This window comes from Ahaetulla prasina, chromosome 3, assembly GCF_028640845.1.
Source record: "Ahaetulla prasina isolate Xishuangbanna chromosome 3, ASM2864084v1, whole genome shotgun sequence".
NCBI classification, from domain to species: domain Eukaryota; kingdom Metazoa; phylum Chordata; class Lepidosauria; order Squamata; family Colubridae; genus Ahaetulla; species Ahaetulla prasina.
In genome coordinates, this window is record NC_080541.1 from 115428083 (window position 1) to 115451572 (window position 23490).

Consider the following 23490-nt stretch of genomic DNA (forward strand, 5'->3'; position numbering starts at 1 on the left):
CAGAAGAGGTTTTTCTGGAACCCTGACACCCACATGGGGAATCTGCGCTGCCACCTGCTGGCCGCTAGAAGCAGCTATGCAGCCAGAGGAGCAACCACTCTGGGAGTGCACTTCCCACTCTATGGTGACAGTAGCCGGAGGCAGCATGAGGAGCAGTGCATGCGCTGTGTCTGGCTGGAGTCCATCACTTTTTCTCACCTGCTTTTTCAGTGCTGGGATGGCAGTGGCCCTGGCCTTCAGGGCAAGCTGGCCAGGCTGTGGCTTTCGCATGGGTGCTGGTGGTAGACACCCTCAATATTGGTTGAAAACTCCTCAAGGACCTGATGCTCACCGGCTTCACCCACATCAACGTGGTGAGGCCTGGGAGGCGCGTGAGCAGGGGGTGGAGGGAATAGGCGCTCACATGGTTTGAGGTCTTTGGGTCACTTGTGTTCCACCACCCTGTGAGAGGGGCAGGGCTTGATGGCAGCATGTGGAGGGACTCTGCTGGACTCCAGGCTGTGAGTGTGCAGGCCACCCTGGACCTCCCAGCAAGCTCTCTAGAGGGAAGGCTCAATTGGTCTCGGAGCTATTGTTGGGCAATGCCATTTGTGCGCTACTGAAAGGTCGTGATCTTGGGATACTGCTCGGTCGGTGAGTGGTGCTCTGCCCGGCTGGATGGAGGGCGCACCACATGGCAAGAGGTGCCAGGTGGCTGCTCTCTTGCTAGCGGGATGGATAGATGGGTGGTGGGCGAGCGAACAAGCGCCAAAAATGCTGGGGAGAGATAGAATGAGAGGTAGTTTATTTTAGGGGGGGGGCTTATTTTTAGCATATGTGTTCAAAAGCCCAGTTGGGCTTATTATCAGGGGAAGTCTTATTTTGGGGGATACATAGTAATATGTAAAGTATTGTATGCAAAGTATACTGACCCAGACAATAACTGTTCACCAAGTATTTTTGGATATTAAAGAAAAAATCATAAATAAAATTATTTTAAAAAAAGAATGCAGAGAAGAGCAACCAAGATGATTAGGAGACTGGAGGCTAAACATACAATGAACGGCTGCAGGAACTGAGCATGGCTAGTCTAGTGTAGAGAAGGACCAGGGCAGACATAATAGCAGTGTTCCAATATTTGAGGGGCTGCCATAGAGAGGAGGGGGTCAAGCTATTTTCCAAAGCACCCAAGCCAGACAAGGAAAAATGAATGGAAATTGATCAAGGAGAGATTCAACCTAGAAGTAAGGAGGATTTTCTGACAGTGACAACAATCAACTAATGGAACAGCTTGCCTTCAGAAGTTGTGGAAGCTTCATCACTGGTAGCTTTCAAGAAGAGACTGACTTTGTCAGAAATGGTGTAGGTTCTCCATCTTGGGCAGAGGTTTGGACTAGAAGACCAAGCTATTTAATCTGTTAAAACACCTAGGCCAGACGGTTTACATCAGTGGTGGGTTGCCCCCGGTTCAGACCAGTTCTAAAGAACCGGTAGTAAAATCGTCGGGAGGCTCTGCCCACAGACCCGAACGTCATCAAAAGTGATCTGCGCATGCGTGCACAGGCACGTTGCGAACCGGTAGTAAAGGTAAGTAGAACCCACCCCGGTTTACATCCAGTTGCTGAAATGTAAGATGTAACAAAGATGAAATTTTGGATTCACTGAACATAATCTTTTGAACCTTATATAACACAGGGGAAATAACAGAGGACTTGAAAAGAGCTGATAGGTTTCCAATCTAAAAAAAGGAGAAAAATGGATTCAGAAATCCTGGAAAAGTTAATCAAGTGGAGGATTTGTTAGCACTCTAGAAACAAACAAGGTGATTACTAGAAACCTGTGTAGATGTCAACTCTGAAGCTAGCCTGACTGAGGCCATCTTTGAGGCATCCGTGTTGCCACAATGGTGCTAAGGGATAGGGAGGGGGGGATAAAGATAGCTGGGTTTTGTAGCCAAAACAAAATAGTTTCCCCTGAGAACCAAGGACATTCCCACAGGTGGCTGAAGAGAGGAGGAATGAGGTTTCCAAGCAACCAGACAGCGTTTTGATTGGACCATATGACTGATTGTTTGGGAAAGGGGGAAAAACTTTTACTTTTAATTAGGTGAAAACCATGGGAACCTTTAGAGTCAGTTTTCACCAGCCTGTGCCAATATGACATATCCAATAAACTTGTTCTTCGAGGAAACTGCTTGCCTTGGAATTCTGCTTGCTATGGGTGTATTACTTGGAACCCTGACAGTAGATTTGTTAAAAACATATCATGCCAAACAAATGTTATTTCCTTTTTTGATAAAATAACTAAATTAGTGGTTTAGCTAAATGCTTTGCACATACTTGGACTTCAGCAAGGTATTTGACAAAGTAGACCACAATCTATTTCTTTTTTTTTTTTTTTTTTTTTTATTGAAAGAGTTTTAAAAAAAACAAAAACATTTTCCCCCTTTTTTCCCCCTCCCTCCCAAAAAAAAAAAAAAAACAAAACATCCCCCTCCCTCCCCCACCCCCGGCTTCCCGGGTCAATCACAAGGTAAAGTCCAATCCAAATAACCACATCCAAAGCTTTTCGTCTCCCAACCCCCTCCCCATTACATAAAATAACTTTCTAATTATTCAAAGGCAATCTGATATTTCTTAATCTGATATCTGTTTTGTAGATAATCAATCCATTTTTTCCATTCAATTAAATATCTTTCCTGCGTATTGTCTTTTAAAACGCTGAGATTTTAGCCATCTCAGCCAAGTTAATAACTTTCAATATCCATTCTTCTATTGTAGGTATCTCTTCTTTCTTCCAGTATTGTCCAATCAACAGTCTTGCTGCTGTTATTAAGTTCAAAATCAGTTTAGTCTCAATCCCTGTACAATCCATTATAATTCCCAAAAGGAAAAATTGTGGCAGGAACTTTATCTTCTTCTTCAGTACATTTTGAATAATCCACCAAATTCTTATCCAAAAGACCTTAATTTTCTTGCAAGTCCACCAAATATGAAAATATGTAGCATCATCACAATCACACCTCCAACATTTCGCTTGGATATTAGGATACATACATGATAATTTTTTGGGATCTAAATGCCATCTATAAAACATCTTATAAAAATTTTCCTTAAATTCTGTGCTTGTGTAAACTTAACATTTCTAACCCAAATTTTCTCCCATGTTTCCAACATTATTGGTTCCTGAATATTCTGTGCCCATTTTATCATACAATCCTTTACCAAATCCTTTTCCGAATCTATTTCAAGCAACACATTATACAATCTCTTTATATGCTCGTGGGTCTGATTTCTAATTTGCTTTATTAAATTTTCCTCCCTTTGCATTATACCAATTTTTTGATCTTCTTTCCATCTAGCACTTATTTGCCCATATTGAAACCAAGTATAATTCCTCCCTTCTTCATTTAATACCTGTAATGATTTTAATTGCAATCTACCTCCTTCAGCATACAAAAGTTCTTTATATGTAATCATTTCCTGTTTCTGTTCTATATTTATATTCTCTATTGCATGTCTAGGACTTGTCCAATAGGTTTAGCTAAATGCTTTGCACATACTTGGACTTCAGCAAGGTATTTGACAAAGTAGACCACAATCTATTTCTTTATAAGATATAGGATGGACAGAACCACCACCAGATGGATTAGCAATTGGCTGACCAATCACACTCAGCAAATAGTACTCAATGGAACTAGAACTAAGGGAAGCATGCAATAGGATACCCCTAATAAGCCCTAGTAAATAAGCCCTAGTAAGTAGTAAGTTAGTAAGTAGTAAGCCCTAGTAAGGCCACACCTAGAGTACTGCATCCAGTTTTGATCAACACACTATAAAAAAGATGTTGAGACTCTAGAAAAAGTGCAGAGGAGAGCAACCAGGATGATTAGGAGACTGGAGACTAAAACATATGAAGAACAGTTACATGAACTGGGCATGGCTAGTCTAGTAAAGAGAAGGACCAGGGGAGACAAGATAGCCGTCTTCCAATACTTGAGAAGCTGCCACAGAGAGGAGAGGGTCAAGCTGTTTTCCAAAGCCCTGAAGGCCAGACAAGGAATAATAAGATGGAAACTAACCAAGGAGAGATTCAACCTAGAAATGAGGAGGAACTTTCTGACAGTGAGAACAATCGACCAATGGAACAGCTTGCCTTCGGAAGTTGTGGGAGCTTCATCACTTGAGACTTTCAAGAAAAGATTGGACTGCCATTTGTCAGAAATGGTGTTAGGATCTCCTGCTTGAGTGGGGAATTGGACTAGATGACCTATAAGGTCCCTTTCAACTCTGTTAATCTGTTAAACATAAGTGGAACTCATTGCCTATAATCCAACTGGATGGAATTGCTAACAGTTTGGAAGATAGACTCAAGATCCAGAAGGACCTTGAAAGACTTGAACACTGGGCCCTAAGTAACAAGATACAGTTCTGTGGAGAGAAAAGCAAGATCCTTAAGCAGAAAAAAACCACATACAGAAGTATAGAATAGGCAGTACCTAGATCAACAGTAGGTGTTCTAGTGGATCATCACTTAAGTATGAGCCAGCAGTGTGCTGCAGCTGTGAAAAAAACCAATGCAGTCCTAGGCTGCATCAACAGAGGGACAGTATTATGATAATGAGAAGTGACAGTACTGCTTTACAGTGTACTGGTAAGACCATATTTAGAATACTGTATCCAGTTGAGAAATATCTTCAGACAGTGCTGGCTCATGGCTTCAAAATGGAGGTGAGTGTTGCCCCCTATAGTTGGCAACAACCAGTGGAGTAAAATCTGCAGATTCCTTTCCTTTCTGTAATGGGGAGGATCATGCACTGACAATACGGTTTATGTTTCTCTCCTCTGATTGTGATTTAGATGATTCAGAAAAGGTATTTTCCACCTTTATTGCTAAAGTTAATTGTTCAAGAATTTTACCTTATTATGTCTCCAAGCTGCTTCTTTTTGTAGCTGTTCTTCTTGCAATGCTGTCTCTAGAAAGTGGCTGGTCCTTTTAGCCTCAGCCAACTGTCGATCTTTTTGCTGCTGGGCATATTTCAATTTTTGCATTTCCAACTGAGTGAAGAAAAGAGCATTCTGTACATCAAGAAATGCTATCTGTTGTTTCGGTTGTAATGAAGAACAACCCTCTAAGTTCTAAAATGATTCAAAAGTAGGAAACAGAACAGAGACAGTTTAGGCAATCACTGGTCATTAAAATCCTGACATGATCATAGGTTTTATGCATTCTGAGTTATATCATACGACATCAGAGATCATTGTATTCATTGACCTATGATGATAATTGAGACTGGAATTTCTGTTGCTAAGTGATATGATAATTAAGTTGCTAAGCATTGTGATCATTGAGTCATGCACAAATTTGACTTTTGCTGCTGTAATCATTAAGCAAATTACTCACACTGACTGCTTATCAGAAGTCCCCAAGTGAATTTGGGATGCTGCAACCATCATAAATTTATGCTGGTTGCCAAGCACACAAATTTTGCTCACATAATCAGAGGGATGCTCCAATAATCATGTGTGAGGACCAGCCATAAGTAACTTTTTTCAGTGCTGTCATAACTTTGAATGGTTGTTAAATGATTGGTTGTACATCGAGAAACCTGTACTGTGATAATATTGGGTCTATTTCTTTGAATAATTAATATTCTCTGATCTCTACTTTCTAATCATGATTCTCATCTCACTGCATTTTTTAATATTTATGTAATCATTGTTGCTTTTCCATTTTAGGATTCTATTTCTTTCTGTTTGATATCCATCCTCTGAAAACTATTGTGTAAACATTGGAACCTACAGATGTCATTGTTGAGTCATCTCTTTATCACTGAAAACTGGAGATTTAGAGTTAGTATTTTCTGGCTCATGACTCCTTCTATTATCATATGCAGCTATGTTCCTGTGTTCTTTGCCTTTTCTCCTGTCCCCTTCTTTAAAGCCATTCTGCTAAGATTTTCAAGGCTCTAGCCCCGTGATGGCAAACCTATGGCATGCGTGCCAGAGGTGGCATGCAGAGCCTTTTCTGTGGGCACGTGCGCCATTGACAGCTGCTCTTCTGGTTTCCCAGCTGGTCTTTGCAAGTGCTGGTGTGCCAGAAAACAGCCAAAAACCAGGCTGTTTTGGGGGCCATTTTTGGGCCGCTTTCTGGGCTGTTTTCAGTCCGTTTTGGGGCAATTTTTCTTTGCGGGCACTGGAGCACTAACAAACAGACTGAAAACAGCCCCCAAAATGCCCTGAAAATGGCCCAAAAACACCCTGAAAACAGACCCCCAAATTGCCTGAAAATGGCCAAAAAACAGGGATGCATGTGCTGGCCAGCTGATCTTCAGGTTTCTAGTGCTCCGGCGCGCACACATGCACGCATGTTCCTGTTTGAGCACTCGGTGCCGAAAAGGCTCGCCACAGTGGTGAAATGTAAAATTTGTTACTACCGGTTCTGTGGGTATGGCTTGGTGGGGGGTGGTAATGTGACTGGGTGGACATGGCCAACTTTTTTTTTAACTTTTAAAAGCATTTTTTCTACCACCTCTTCGTCAGAGGCTTTTGTTTTCTTTTAAAAGCATTTTTTTTGCCTTTAAAAGAAAAAAAAAGCCTCTGATGACCAAGCAATTCAGCTGGGATCATCAGAGCCTTTTAAAAGCATTTTTTCAACCAAAGGCTCTAACGATCAGGCAACTCAGCTGGGATCGTCAGAGCCTTTTAAAAGCATTTTTTCGGCCAAAGAGGTTGTAGAAAAAATGCTTTTAAAAGGCTCTGATGATCCCAGCTGAGTCGCGTGATCATCAGAGGCTTTTTTTTACTTTTAAAAGCATTTTTTGGCCGAAGAAAAAAATGCTTTTAAAAGTTTAAAAAAACCTCTGATGATCACGCGGCTCAGCTGGGCATGAGGGATGGGATAGGGATTTTTGCTACCGGTTCTCTGAACCACCCACCGCCATCACTACCGGATCAGGTGATCCGGTCTGAACCGGGAGCATTTCACCCCTGCCTCAAAGCCTTATATTGATGTATAAGTATAAACATAAAATAAATACTTATAAAAGTATAAGTATTTATAAGTATAGTTTAGGTCATAAACTAGGATGCCTGTTTGTTTGTGTTTGTTTATACTTTTTAACTTCCCAACTCACACATAGGTGACTCTGGGTGACTTACAACATCTTCTTAGCAATTGTTTCATTTTCAAATACAATTCAACATTCAGAAGTCCTGAAGTATTCTTAAACTAGAAATCTATCAATTTCTTTCTGCTGCAGATTTTCAACTGTAGACAGCAGATCACTATTGTATTGTTCTACCTGTTTATCTTAATTATTAGCTATAAGCAGGTAAAGAGTTACTCCAAAGTACTCAATTTTTTAAACTTCTTCTTTGGGAAAAGTAAGATCTTTTCATCTTATAATATACTACTGTATCATCTGTATTAATACTAGAAATGTTTTAGCTGGCATATTTTGAATTTAATGGGAAACATTTTTAGTATACATTATATCTTTAGCATTCATTATTAGGGTTAATCATCTTGTAAAACTCAAAAAAATTAATATAAACTCCAATTTTTGGAGAGATATAAAACAAAAAACATTAATTTGTAAAAAATTCAAGTAAAAGCCATACCTGTAATTGTTCAAGCTGTTTCTTATGTAGCATGTCTTGCAGTTCGACTATTTTCTCATTCTGGTTATGAATTACATGATTTAGTTCTTCACACTACAGAAAACAGGACCGAGCAATTTGAAATCAGAAAGTAAACCAGAAACAGGAGAAAAACCCAAACAGCTCAAGGGAAGGGACTTTTTATCATCTATAATGGACATGTGATAAAGCAAAACAAAATTTGGAGTATGAATCATATTTTAATACAGAAAATTTTGAAAATGGAGATATAAATGAAATCAGAACTTTTCCTTTTCTTTTTTCATTTTTTCCTAATGAAAAAAGAACTGGAGAAAAAATTTGGAACTTTGTTATTAAATATGTTGACAGCAGCAAGATTATTGTATGCACAAAAATGAAAGGACACTTCGATTCCTACTATGGACGAATGGTTGCAGAAGTTGATGGAGTTGGCTGAAATGGCAAAATTAACTACTTTGATTAAAGAAAAGAACATAAGTACTTTTGTTTCCATATGGAGATCGCTTCTGAACTTCGTGCTTGATGTGGAAAAAATAAAACTTTGATTTTGGGTTTTACTGAGTAGATTGATAGATCTTTACAGAAATGTCTCGTTCATATTATCATGAAAAAGCAAAAAGTTGTGATTTGATGTTAATGCCTTATTTTACTGTAACAGAGAGATTCAGAAGTTAATACTTCTTTTTCTTTTCTTTTTCTTATCTTGCCACACTTCTCTTCCCCCTCCCCCACTGCTTTTCTATTTACTTTTGTATTTTACAATATTCTATAACTCAATAAAAATGTTAAATCGGAAGGCAGGAGCCTTGTACCACCCCAGTCAAATAACTGTCTAGTCTATTTTTTGAAAACCTCCAGTGATGGAGCACCCACAACCCCAGGAGGTAAGCTATTCCATTAATTAATTGTTTTCACTGTCAGAAAATTTCTCTTTACTTCTTGGTTGGATCTCTCTTTGACAATATTCCACCCATTACTTCTTGTCCTGCCTTCTGGTGCATTACAGAGCCCTCTGGCCAGTATTCTGTTTTGATACTATCCTTCTGTTGATGTATCAGCTTTTTTGGCAGCTTCCACACACTGCTGGCTCATACTTAAGTGGTAGTTCACTAGATTCCTTTCACAAATGCTGCTGCTGAGCCAGGTATCACTATTCTATATTTATGCATTTGATTTTTCTTGCTTATATGTAGGACCTTACTTTTCTCATCACTGAACTACATCTTGTTGCATAGGCCCCAAAACAGAACAAATGCTACTTCAATTATAGTAGAACTGTAAATGGCTAATAAGGTTCCAAAACTAAAGTAAGAAATCTGCAAATAACATTTGCATAATTAATAGACTTAGGAACAGGTTAGCTGTTTAAAGAGTTTATCAAAATTTCAATCCATATATCCTTTTGAAGATTAAAAAACAGTTATTTATAAGAGGACATCTTAAAACCACATGATTAATTTGTGGAATACCTACTGAGCATCAACAATCATTGCATTTTTAAAGATTGGAAATCTAGTGAAAGAAAAATGTTGTTGCAATATTTTTTTTTTTTATTGTCAATAAAATGTATTAACATCATTCAGCCCCGGCATGCCTGACAGCCTGGTGCTGCCATTCAGGCAGGGGACGCAGCAACGGGAACCACGACCACCTACACTCACGACACTCATCTCCCGAATCAGATGAGAGGTGGAAGTGGCAGCATCAGAAGCACACATGGCTGGGACAGAACTGCCTGTATATTGAGCCACAGGAGGCTGCATTGGCGGCTATACGAACAGCTGAGACGCAGTCGCCTGTGATAATGTAATCACAGCCGAGCTGTGGAGCAGCAGATTTGCCACGGCAAGCCCAGCTGGGAGGTGGACACCTGTGCTCCACACACCACAGGGGCCACGTGGGGTTGGGTTTGCGCATGTGGGCGGGACGGCACATATTGCTTAAACATGGTGGGGAGCACTGAGCACATAGCTCTGACTAGGATTTTACTTCACTGCTTGTAAACGTGTGATGGTCAGTTCATGCTGGTTCAGGAGTAAAGAAAAAGATTGCAAACCAGGATTCTATTGGACATCCTTTTTTTCCTTCCGGAACCTGACAGTTTAGTCAGAGCTCATTCTACCACATTGTGGCTGAAGGTACAGTACCGGGTTTGGAGGCTGCAGACTTAGAAGAATCAGTAGCAACAACTGATGTTACTGTATTGGATACCTTACTGGGTCTGGCTGGGGAGGCATCCCTGGATGTCAGGCCAAAGGAATGGCCGGGTCTGCAGAAGCCGCTAGCCATCCAAGAGCGACCAGAGACTGGAAAGGGTGGAGCAGAGGCATGGTGGCTGGGCCCATCGGGAACTGGGGACCAGTGGTAAAATCCTCCAAGGTTTGCCACCAGTTTGCTGTGCATGCATGCATGATGCATGCCAAATGCGTGATGAATGTGCACGCATGCGCACTGTGCACCAAATGCATACTGCACGCACAAAGGCACACTGAGTGCACATGCACACTGTGCACCAAATGCATGCTGTGCACGCATATGCAGTGCGCACCAAACATGCGCTTTGTGCAGAAAAAGGAGGCTTAAGAAGGTAAGTAGAACAGCAAGGGAGGGGAACAGCTGTACCGTGCGATTCAGATTCACTAGAAAGCAGGATTTCGCGATTATAAATTGCGCGGCACAGCTGATCGTTGGAAATACCGGTTTGGAAAAAGAAGCATTTGTGGTTCGATGGGCCCTGCTGACCTCGCAGCACCTGTTGGAAGGGGTGGGTGGGTTACCATTTGAGGTCTGAATGGACCACAAGAATTTGGAGGCCTTCCAAACCTCATGGCAACTATCGCCGAAACAGGTTCGGTGGGTGTTGTATTTCAGATGGTTTAACTTTAACTTGAAATACATACCAGGGGAGGCGTGGCCATGACCGTGGTGGGGTAAGGACCTTTCCTTCACTTCACAGGGCTTATTAATGAAGATTTATGAGGATTTATGCTGTTTGGAATGCACCGTTATGGATGAAAGTTAATAAATCATGAAGTGAAAGTGTTAATAGCTCAGCAGACTGAATTTAAAACTGGTAGGTCATCTGAAACTGCTTGAATTAAGGAGTTTTTACAGCGTGGGGGTGACCGAGCCGACTGGCAGACACGATAAGTTTGGAATAAATTGTTGTCTTTTGCTTTTCCTATTATAACTATCGTGTTCTGTGTTTAAAAAAATTTTTTTTATTGCTGAGGCTAAGGAGTGAATATTAAAGACTGAATTTGTTAATGAGAAGAATTTAACTGAAGAGAAACCGATCTTTTGTGTTGGACTGACTGGCAGCAATAGGATTTCACTGGGCGGATAATTTTTTTTTATTTTGAGAGGAAATTAATAGCTTGTTTATATCACAGAAAACAAAAAAAGGACTTTGTTTTGAAGTTTAAGCTGGTTTTTTTTTCTTTCTCCTTTGCTGACGTGGAGAAAAAATGGCGCTGATTATTGTTTAAAAGCTGTGAGGTATCTGTGTTTCTTTGTGGAGTGACTATGAGTCACAAGCTACTGAGAGATAACGAGTGCAAATAAGCCGCTTCGCTTCAATTAAAAGACTGCCGTCCCTTGATCTTCATCAAGACCCTCTGTAAAATTGGTTTGGAATACTAGTTTGGAAATTTTTTTAGGTTTTTTCAAAATGACTCAACAACTTTCAGAAACGCAGTAACTTGCTGCAGCTTTAAATAAAATTGGGGAAAAAATAGCAGGACTATCAGAGCGTATGGATAATATGACATTGGAAATGACATCGGAAATGAAAGAGATGAAACAAGAGATGAATGAAAATTTTGCAAAGCAAAGAGAGGAAATGACAATTATTAAAGATGAAATGGAGCAGATCCATGTACATGAGGTAAAAGTGGATCGGCAAATTGGTGAAATATTTTATAAAAATGAGCAGCAAGATAAGAGAATTTGTCTCTTGGAAGAAGAGATGAGGAAATATAATTTGGTTATCCGAGGAATTTCAGAAGAAAAGGAGGATAAATTGAAACAGCGGGTTTTGAAATGGATTAATGATCTGGATACGCAACTTACGTTTACAATAGCAGACCTGGCAAGTGTTTTTAGAATTGGATATAGAAGGCAAAATGGCTCTAACAGGAATGTGCTTGTCAGGTTCGCAAATCTTGGTAACAAGCTGGAAGTTATGGCCAAGGTGAGAGAGATGGGAGATGCTTTGAAGTTTGAAGGGAAGACTATTCAAGTCTTCCCGGATATATCAAGAGAAGAAAGGGCATGGAGATTTTTTTTAAAACCAATTACAAAAGTTTTGAGAGATAATGGAATTAAATATAATTGGAGGCCACCACAACAATTGAAATTTTTTTATAAAGGAAGGATGCATACAATTACCCCAGACATAGATGCACTATTATATTTACGGGAGCTTGGACTGATTGAGATGGAGGATTTAATGGAGATAAAGGATCAAATGCTTAAGATGGGTGGAACATACGCGGAAACATCAACCCCAGAAGAAGAAAAAGGGGCTATTGGAGGGCAAGACCCTAAAGGGTTAAAGAGGAAAGAAATATCACCTGTGTTGGTTGAACAGAAGAAAAGTCGTGAGGATACAGCAGAAGAAGAAGCAGACAAGAGTCTTGGAAAATACGAAGCCGAATGCGGGAGAGAACCATCACTATCTTTTTTCTTGAGTGATGAATTTAAATAGACAGCCCGAAAGAAGTGGCCCGGACATTGCCACGTCCCCTCTCCCCCATTCTCTTTATAGAGGCGAAACCGATGAGGATGTGGGGGAAGAAGATTGTTTGTATTTTATTGTTTGTCTTGTTTTTTGTTTTTGTTTTTGGTTTTCTTATCATTTTTTATATGTTAAATGTTGGTTATATGGGAGTTTAATGTTGGGTTGTGGGCACAGAAAGGAAGAGGCGGGGATAGGATTGAAAAATTTATATTTTAAATGGGAGTCATAAAAATAATGTCATGGAATGTGAAGGGTACAGGGAATCAGATTAAAAGAAGAAGATTGGAATTTAAGATTAAAAGAGATTTACCAGATATTTTATTTTTACAAGAAACCCATCAGAAATCTGAAGATTCAAATAGAATGTATATAAAAGGTATGCAAATATATGAAAAAGCATTTGGAACTTCAAAAGCCAGAGGAGTTGCAACACTGATATCAGATAGGGTGTATTTTGAAAAACATCAGGTAATTTTGGATGAAGATGGAAGATATGTAATAATTGTTGGAAATCTTAATGAGGAAAAAGTGACACTTGTTAATTTATATTTACCGAATGAAAACAAAGAGAATTTCTTGAAAAATAACAAAATTTTGGAGAATGAAAGTGTAGGAAAGTAATTGTGGCTGGGGATTTTAATTTAATCAGAGATAAAATAGATAGTACTAACCCCACCCGCTGTGGAGGAGCAAATAAAATGGGGATTTTAAATACGTGGATGCTTCAAACCGTGGTGGATGTGTGGAGAGAGGTCAAAGGAATTGAAAGAGTATATACTTTTTTCTCTAAGATATATAATACATATTCTAGAACTGATTATATTTTTCTTTCTAAAGATTTGTTGAATAATGTGGATAAGGTAGATGTGGGAATTTTTAAAGATTCTGATCATGCAGACATTATGGTGAATTTAGATTTTAATTTTGAGAAAAAAAGAAGCTATTGGAGATATGAGGAGAAACTGTATAAAAATGAAAAGGATAAAAAATGGATACTTAAAAAATTGGAGGAAAGTTGGAGATTAAATGATAACGGTGAGGTTAAATTTGAAATTGTTTGGGAAGCGATGAAAGCGGTGTTTAGAGGGGAGAGTATTAAATTATCAAGTAGGAAATATAAAAATTATAAAATTAAAATGGAAAGAGATAAAAACCAGATTAAAGAATTGGAAAATCAATTTTTGCTTACTAAAGAAAAAAAATTCTTCAGGAACTTAATATGTTAAGAAATAAAATGATAGAAGAAGATACAGAGTTAGTAAAAAGAAATTTGAGATATTTAAATAGGAATTTTTTTGAATTTAGTAACAGAAATTTTAAGTTATTGGCAAAGATGGCGAAAAATAAAAGAGAGAAGAGAGAAATTGGAGCTTTGATAGATGACAGAGGTATAAGATGTTATAAAAAATTAGAGAAATGTGAAGTGGTTAGAAATTTTTTTCAGAATCTATATTCAAAGAAACCAGTTAATCGGGGAAAATTGCAAAGCTATTTAGAAAAATATGTGGTGAAAATTGATCAAACATATAAGGAATTGATGGAAGAAGATATAACACAAGATGAGATTAATGGAATTATACAAAAAATAAAATTAGGGAAAGCTCCAGGTGAGGATGGATTACCTGCTGAGTTCTATAAAGAATTTAAAGAATTAATAATACCAAGATTGCAAAAATTATTTAATGGAATAATACAAAATTAAAATTAGGAAAGCTCCAGGTGAGGATGGATTACCTGTTGAGTTTTATAAAGAATTTAAAGAATTAATAATACCAAGATTGCAAAAATTATTCAATGGAATATTACATGGTGGAGAAGTACCTTCGTCATGGAATAGAACGGTGATACCCTAATTCCTAAGCCAGATAAAGATTTAGAAAGGATTGAGTCCTATCGGCCCATTTCTTTAATTAATCAGGATGCAAAGATATTTACTGCTATTATAAGTAATAGATTAAATAGATTTATAGATAGATATATAAGTTACAACCAAGTAGGTTTCGTGAAGGGTAGATACATGAGTGATATTGTTAGAAGAGTATTAAATATTATAGATGTAGCTGAATATAACGGTGATAAAATTGGTATAATATCATTGGATATTTTTAAAGCTTTTGATTCCGTACAATGGGAAACTATTAAAGTAATTGTGGAGGCTTTAGGCTTCGGTAATAAGTTTATACATGTTATTTCAAAATTGTATCAAAAAAGCAGTGCAAGAGTGAAGATGAATGGAATATTAACTGAAGAGATAAAATTAGAAGCAGGTCCCTTGTCCCCAACATTATTTTTATTGGCTATGGAAATTTTGACAAAAATGATAGAAAAAGATGAAGAATTAGAAGGATATAAGGGGTATAAGATAAATTTGTATGCGGATGATACTTTAATTATTTTGAAAAATGTAGAGAAAGACCTGAAAAAGATATATAAGCATTTGAAAGAATTTGAGGAAATGACAGGTCTGAAAGTAAATTGGTCAAAGTCAGAATTATTGATGGATAGTAATGGTAATGAGTGTGAGAATATGCAAGAGCAATTTGGGATAAGGATTAAAAATACATTGAAATATTTGGGTATAGTGCTTTCACTCAAGGTTAAAGAATTGAAAAAACTTAATTATGATGTGGTGATTAATGAAATTGAGAAGAAGATAGACAAATATAAAATGTTAAAGTTGTCTTGGTTTGGTAGAAGTTGTAAGATGATGTTGCTGCCCAAGTTCAACTTTTTATTCGAGATGGTACCGCTAAATTTGACAGAGAAAGATATTGAAGGATATCAGAAAAAATTGGACAAATTTTGTAATGGTGGCAAAAGACCTAGATTAGTGAAGAAAATGTGGTATCAATATCAAAAGGAAGGTGGATTAGGAATCCCCAAATTATTTAATTATTACTGTGCGTATGGTATCCGGATAGTGGTAAAAATATTTAAAAGTGAAGATAACTATTGGAGAGACTTAAGAGTTAAGGGATATAGAGAAATTTGGATCAAGGTGGTTTTTAGATAAAGCAAACTCAAAATGTGTAATTAGAAGTTATTGGTTTGATTATCAGATATATATGATATAGTTTTCAGCATGTTTTTGTGCTGAAAACGTCCTCTTATACCGAGTATATCTTATACTCGAGGTTTTTTTCTTCTTTTTCACATTATACCGGATGGTGCAAACTTGGCGGGCTTTTGCATTAGCTAAGCCCTGCCGGTGCAGTGAGAGGGCGGGCGGGGAGCCAGCCTCTCGGCTGAGGGAGGAGGCTTTCCTGACCGTAGCTGCCTCATTTCCTTCCCTCAGCTTATACTAGTCCCAGTTTACCCCAGTTTTTGGGGTAAAATTGACCTCGGCTTATACTCGGATCGGCTTATATTCGAGTATATACGTAAGAAATGTGGAATAAATTTGTTAAAATTTTAATTCGGATATAATCTTTTGAGACAATTGAAATTGGCGATTAAAAATAATATAAAACATAATGAAGTGATTAAAGAGGAAAATATAGAAATTATTAGAGATTGGATAAAAGTTATGGAAATGAAAGGAGGAATAAAGAAATTATTGAAAATTAGGGTTGTTGGTTTGAAAAAATACAGATAGAAAATGGACAAAAATTAAGGAAAATTATTCGATAAATAGATGTGAAACTGAATTTGAATATTTAGTATCTCGGATTATGAAAGATGAAATTGGGCTAAAGGGACTCGTTAGTAGGGTTTATAAGATTATAAATTTGATGAAAAATTACAAAGAGTGATGAGGACAAATTGGGAAAAAGATCTTAATATTGAAATACCAGAGTCAGATTGGAATGTGAATTGAATAGTAGAATTATGAGAACTTTATCTATAAGGATTAAAGAGCATAATTATAAAGTTGTTTGAAATGGTATTTGACTCCAGTAAGATTGTCACAAATGGATAAAAAATTAGTAAAAATGTTGGAGATGTGAGATGGAATTGGGGACTTATGAACATATGTGGTATAAATGTGACAAGGTTAAAAGTTTTGGCAACAATTGGAGAAAATGATATTTGAAATGATGGGAAAGTAATAATATTGAGAGTGGAAACTATATTATTGTTGGTAATTAAGGAAATAGAATTAACAAAATATGAAAAAGAATTGATTAGAATTATGATTATAATAGGTAGAATTATAATAGCTAGATATTGGAAATTAGATGTGATTTTTAGAATAGAAGAGTGGAATTCTGAAATGTGGAAATTAGCCATAAATGATAAAATGACATGTGATATTAAAATTAGAAGTGGTGTGTATAAAGAAGATATTTTCTGGAAGACTTGGAAACCATTCGTGGACTATGCGCTTGGAAAATTGGACGCTTCGGTACCTGTACCTCGAGAACGTGGATTTTGGCAATTATGAGGACATATCCGAAGACCCAAATCTTCCTTTTTTTATGTATAGCACAAGGGTGTAATAATGTATTTTCTTTTTTGTTTGTTGGAAAAAAGTAATAAAAAATTAAAAAAAAAAAAAGAAATACATACCAAGGAGAAAGAAAGAACTGCAATTGCAACATTTAGTGGAAGCTAGAAAATAAAGCACAGCAGTGACCTTGACTACTGGGAAAGATAACTGGGAGCCTGTGAGAATTTTTAAGGAGTATTTCTACATTGTTTGGTTCTGATTTTCAACAGCTCGGGAAGACAACAAATTCTCAACTGGGAGTGGATTGAATATAAATTTGAACTGGACAATAAAATTTGAAAACAAAAGAGAATATATGGATCTTAACCTTTAATTAAATGAGATATAATTTAAAAGTTTTAACAATTTGTTAAATTGACAAAATGGAGGCTTGGATATATGAGGAATTAATGGAGATCTTTAAAAATATGTGTGAATCATTAAAAGGTAACAAAAAGTCAGAAATTTTGTTGGAATGCACAGAACAAGAAATAGGAGAGAAGGGGGCAAAAGACACCATAAATGAGGAGCATATATATAAAAAAGATGAAGTTAAGAGAATGGGATAATAGATGAAAATTATGAAGGAGTGGAATTTTGGAAAGACCAAGAGAAAACAGTTAAGAAGGGAAGAAGGAATTCCGGTGGCGCCACTTTCCTCACCAGGTGCCTAATCAAGGCGCTCCGTGCTGAAATCTCGTAAAAGCCAGCGAAACAGCGAAAATCAGCTGTTCACTGGCTTCAACTTCTCTCCCTGGGAGAAAGGGAGAGGATAGAGCGGCAGGAGAGTAGTAGATCTCCCCAGGGGCTTGGCTTTGTGAAGCAGAGCCCTGAAGGGTTGAGTCCCACTGAACCCCGCCAAGCTCTGAACTTCAGCGCACTCCTGCAGAAGCAGGAAAAGAAGAAAGTGTCCATCTCTGCCTAATTCATTTTCTTTGTGGATTTCTATATGCAGACGGAACAAGCACGAGTGAACAATTATTGGATTGTAAGTATTTCTGACTTCCTGACTTCTACCCTTTAAAAAGTGGATTTTTTTTTTGCTTTAATTGACTGTTTAAAGTGGCGTCTGAGAGGAAGTGAAAGTGAAGTGAAGTGAAAGTGGAAGCTGGCTGTGTAACTAAGAAACGTTATTTGTGGATTGCAACGAATTGAGCTCTCCTATACTCAAAGGGGAAAAGAAAAGTTTTAAAGTTAAATTTTGTGATTTTAAAAACTGAAATGGCTACTAAACCACCTAAGACTGCTGGCAGAAGGGGATCTGAAGTAGCTTTGGAAGATATGCTTAAAGAGCAAGGGAAAATGTTTGAAGAGAGGTTTAAGGAGATGATGGAAAATAATGAGAAAATAAAAGGAAAGAACCTGAGGAAAAGTATTTCTTATGTGGATTCAAAGTATTTTTCACAGTTTAAACAACTTGTTGATTTGTGGATTTGAGAGAGACATATGCTGGTGGGAAAGAAAGAACTGCAATTGCAACATTTGGTGGAAGCTAGAAAATAAAGCACAGCAGTGACCTTGACTACTGGGAAAGATAACTGGGAGCCTGTGAGAATTTTTAAGGAGTATTTCTACATTGTTTGGTTCTGATTTTCAACAGCTCAGGAAGACAACAAATTCTCAACTGGGAGTGGATTGAATATAAATTTGAACTGGACAATAAAATTTGAAAACAAAAGAGAATAATAAAAAATAAGAGAAGAAATAAAAGAGAATAATAAAAAAATAAGAGAAGATATTTTGATGGCTTTCAAGGTTTGGCAAAAAGACTGGAGGGGCTGGAGGAGGAGGTGCAAGAAATTGCCCAGTCAAACCAGCAATTAGAAAATAAAATGGGAGGAATGCAAATAAAATTGGACAAAAATGAAGATCAAGTGGTGGTGATGCAGTATAGGATGATGGAAGGAGCTCTGAGAATTAGGGGATTACAGGAGGGAAAAGGTGAAGATTTTTAAAAAAAATTATCAGAAGCCTTGGCTGAATTTATTGAATTTTATCCACAAGAGGTTGCTTATCAAATTGATAAAATATACAGAGTTAATTCCTGGATTGCTAGGAAGAAGAAACTTCCTAGAGACATTGTGGTTTATTTTATGAAAAGAACAATGAGAAATCAGATCTTGCAAGTTGCATATCAGAAAAAGTTGAAAATAGGAGATCAGGAGTTGAAGGTTTTGAAAGAGATTCCTCCCAAGATGCTAAGGGATAGGAAGGACTTTATATTTTTTACACAAGAACTTAAAAAGTACCAGATTCAATTTAGATGGGAAGTTCCAGTTGGGTTGACAGTGTATTATCAAGGAAGAAGATATCGTATTGATACTGTGCTTAAGGCCAAAGATTTTCTTTCTACTGTGTTGAAAATTGAAGTAGAAGTAATAGAAAAAAGAATTCAAGAGAGTCAAATGAGTGTGGAAGCTGAGGTGATCCCAGTGATGTTATCACCTGAGGAACAACCACAAGAACAAAGAGTGATGAGGGGAGTCCTCAAGCATAAAGAAAAGGAGCAACAAATTCAAAGCAAAGGTCAGGATTCTGCTACAGAAGCAGTGGGAGGAGCAAGGCCGAAGATACGGGAGGAGGATCTTCAGCTGGTTGTTCAAAAGCTTCAGGAGGCCAGTAATGGCAAATAAAATTCTGACCTGGAATGTCAATGGTTTGAATGCAGCTCAGAAAAGAAGAAAAGTATTTCATTATTTGAAAGAATTTAAAAATGATGTGATTTGTTTACAAGAGACACATATTAAATTTTCAGATCAAAAATACTTAATAAATTCAAAATTAGGTAAACATTTTGTTGCTTCAGCTTTGGATAAAAAAAATGGCATAGTGGTATATTTGAGAAAGGATATACCAGCCAAGTTAATAGAGGCAGATATTCATGGAAGATATATTGCTATTGAACTTACACTAGAAACAAAAAAGACTCTTCTGCTGGGTATATATGCACCTAACCAGCAACAAGAAAAATACTACAGAATGTTGTATGATAAATTGATTCTATGGTATTATAGATCGTATATTATATTAGGAGATTGGAATGGAGTAATTGATACACGAAAGGACAAGAGAATTTCTTCTAAAAAGATACCTGCACATGCAAAGCTCCCTAAGTCCTTTTTTGAGATGATAGAAGATTTTGAGTTGAGAGATGTATGGAGATTGCGGAACTTGGAGGAAAGAGACTATACTTTTTTCTCTGATAGGCATCAATCTTTTTCACGTATTGATTTTATATTAACTTCTAATGATTTGCTTTCTAGGGTAAAGAAAATCAAAATATTTTCAAGATGTTTGTTTATTTATTTATTTATTTATTTATTTATTTAATCAAATTTTTATACCGCCCTATCTCCCGAAGGACTCAGGGCGGTTTACAGCCAGATAAAATAGAACAAGAATAAATACAGGATAAAAACAATATTTAAAAAACTTATTAAATTAGGCCAAATTTAAAATTATAATTAAAACAGTAAAAAAAAACCATTTAAAACTAAAATCCTAGGCCAGTCCTGCGCAAATAAATAGATGTGTCTTCAGCTCGCGGCGAAAGGTTCGAAGGTCAGGAAGTTGGCGGAGTCCTGGGGGAAGTTCATTCCAGAGGGTGGGAGCCCCCACAGAGAAGGCCCTTCCCCTGGGTGTCGCCAGTCGACACTGCCTGACGGACGGCACCCTAAGGATTCCCTCTCTGTGAGAACGTACGGGTCGGTGGGAGGCGATTGGTGACAGTAGGTGGTCCCGTAAGTAACCCGGCCCTATGCCATGGAGCGCTTATCTGATCATAGCCCAGTTTGGATGGAATTGCAGTATGAAAAAGAAGGCAGAAGAACATGGAGATTAAATGAAAATTTGTTTAGATATCAGGATAATGTAAATTAATGTAAAAAGCAGATGAAAGAATTTTTTGATTATAATTTGAATAAGGGAACATCGATAGAAATGGTTTGGGACACCAGTAAGGCTTTTATGAGAGGTATATTAATATATATTAATAATAGACAGAGAAATTAGCAACAAAGACAGCATAGGTATCTAGAAGATGAAATTTATAAGAAAAAACAATTATTAATACATAATCCGCATGATCAAAAAGTTAAAGATGCAATAAAGTTATTACAGAGTCAGTTTAATATGATAATGGCTGACCAGGTGGCAACAAATATACAATATGCCAAACATAATACCTTTTGTAATGCAAATAGACCTGGTAGGTGGTTAGCATATATTTTAAGGAAAAAACAAAAACAACGCATTATAGAAAAAATAGAATATAAAGGTAAAGAGAGATATCAACAGGATAAAATTAAAAAAGCTTTCTTAGAATACTATACAAATACGCTAAAGATAATATATTGAATATGGATATTGATAATTATTTGAAAGATTATAAAGTTAAAAGCTTAACTTTAGAACAAAGGGAAGAATTGAATCGGCCTATAACTTCTGAAGAAATTATTTTGGTAATTAAACAATTAAAAATGGGGAAAACTCCTGGTACGGCTGGGCTTACAGCAAGTTATTATAGGAATTTACAGGATGAAATGTTAGGTCCACTTAAGGAATTATTTAATCAGATACAATTAGGAGGGGGAAATTCCCCCATCATGGAGAACTTCTTTTATTTCATTGCTACCAAAAGAGGAACATGATTGTTCTAAACCTGGGAATTATAGGCCGATTTCACTTTTAAATAATGATTATAAGATTTTTGTTAAAATAATAGCAAATTAATGTTAGTTTTACAACGAAGAATTCATACTGATCAATCAGGATTTATAAAAGGGAGACAGATGAGGAATAATGTTAGGCAGATTGTAAATTTATTGGAATATTTAGAAAAGAAAAATTTGATCCCAGCAGCATTTATCTTTTGGGATGCAGAGAAAGCTTTTGATCAATTGCATTGGGATTTTTTATTTAAATTAATAGATAAAATGCAATTTGGAGATGGTTTTATAAGAATAATTAGAGCGATTTATGGAGAGCAAACAGCCCAGATAATAATTAATGGTAATTTAACAGAAGCTTTTAAGATTGTGAAAGGAACAAGACAGGGATGTCCTTTATCACCACTATTGTTTATTTTAACTCTGGAGCCATTATTGGATAAAATACGAGAATCAAAGGAGACAGAGGGAATTAAAGTTAGACAACATGAATATGAGAGCTGAGAGCTTTTGCAGATGACTTGGTGATTACTTTAACAAATCCTATAAATTGTATAAGATAACAAATCCTATAAATTGCATAGGATCTATAGTGTATCTCTGTTGGAAATAATTGATCGATATGGAAAGGTTTCAGGTTTTAAGGTAAATCAGCATAAAACAAAAGTGATAATAAAAAATATGACCAGACAACAGAAAGAAAAATTAGAGGAAACAACAGGATTTGAAATTGTAAAAAAGGTTAAATATTTAGGGGTTTATATTACACCATCAAATGTGAAATTGTACAAGAATAATTATGAGGTGTCATGGCAAAAAGTTCAGAAGGAGTTGATTGTTTGGAAAAAATTGCAATTATCATTGCTGGGGAGAATAGCTGCTATCAAAATGAATGTTTTACCTAGATTTTTATTCCTCTTTCAGATGATACCAATAATTAAGAAAGATAAAAATTTGGAGGAATGGCAGACTGGAATTAATAAATTTATATGGGAAGGTAAAAAAGCGAGGGTTAAAATGAAAATAATTCAAGATTCACAGGAAAGGGGAGGCTTAAAAATGCCCAATTTTAAATTATACTATGAAGCAGCTGCTCTCTCTGCAATAAGTGATTGGTTTAATCTAACGGAGGAAAGAATCCTGAATATAGAAGGTTATGACTTGCTATATGGATGGCATGCATATTTAATTTATGACAAAAAAGTGGATAAGGCTTTTAAAAATCATGTGTTGAGAAGTGCTCTTTTGCGTGTCTGGAAAAAATACTCTTATAAACTAAATTATAAGGTTCCTATTGGACAAGTCCTAGACATACAATAGAGAATATAAATATAGAACAGAATCAGGAAATGATTACATATAAAGATCTTTTATATACTGAAAGAGGTAGTTTGCAATTAAAATCCTTGCATGTATTAAAAGAAGAAGGGAAAAATTATACTTGGTTTTAATACGGGCAATTACGTGCTAGATGGAAGGAAGATTAGAAAATTGGTATAGTGCAGAATGAGGAAAATTTGGTAAAGCAAATTAGAAATCAGTCTCAGGAGCATATATAGAGATTGTATAATGTGTTACTTGAAATAGATTCTGAAAGGGATTTGGTAAAGGTGGGATATGATATGATAAAGTGGGCACAAAATTTTCAGGAGCCAATATTATTGGAAACTTGGGGAAAAATTTGGGTTAGAAATGTTAAATTTACGCAGGCACAGAATTTAAGGGAAAATTTTTATAAAATGTTTTATAGATGGCATTTAAATCCTAAGAAATTATCGTGTATGTATCCAGATATGCAAGCAAAATGTTGGAGATGTAATTGTGATGATGCTACATATTTTCATATTTGGTGGACTTGCAAGAATATTAAGACTTTTTGGATAAGAATTTGGTGGATTATACAAAATGTTTTGAAAAAGAAGATAAAGTTCCTGCCGCAATTTTTTTTATTGGGAATTATCACGGACTGTACAGTAATTGAGACTAAATTGATTTTAAATCTAATAACAGCGGCAAGATTACTGATAGGAC

The 23490-nt window shown here is 36.6% G+C and overlaps 1 protein-coding gene across 11 annotated transcripts in view; it reads right to left on the bottom strand.

Annotated features, from left to right (window-relative positions):
- PDE4DIP (phosphodiesterase 4D interacting protein) overlaps nt 1-23490 on the bottom strand; it is a 473453-nt gene that overhangs the window by 329271 nt on the left and 120692 nt on the right. For all 11 annotated transcript variants that reach the window (XR_009154308.1, XM_058176225.1, XM_058176217.1 and 8 more), the window contains 2 exons: nt 7602-7694; nt 4899-5117 (listed from right to left, as the gene is read on the bottom strand). Coding sequence is in view for 10 of the 11 variants with exons in the window: in XM_058176225.1 (XP_058032208.1) it covers nt 4899-5117; nt 7602-7694 (312 nt within the window). In the remaining variant the exon portion in view is untranslated. The remainder of the gene's footprint in view (nt 1-4898; nt 5118-7601; nt 7695-23490) is intronic.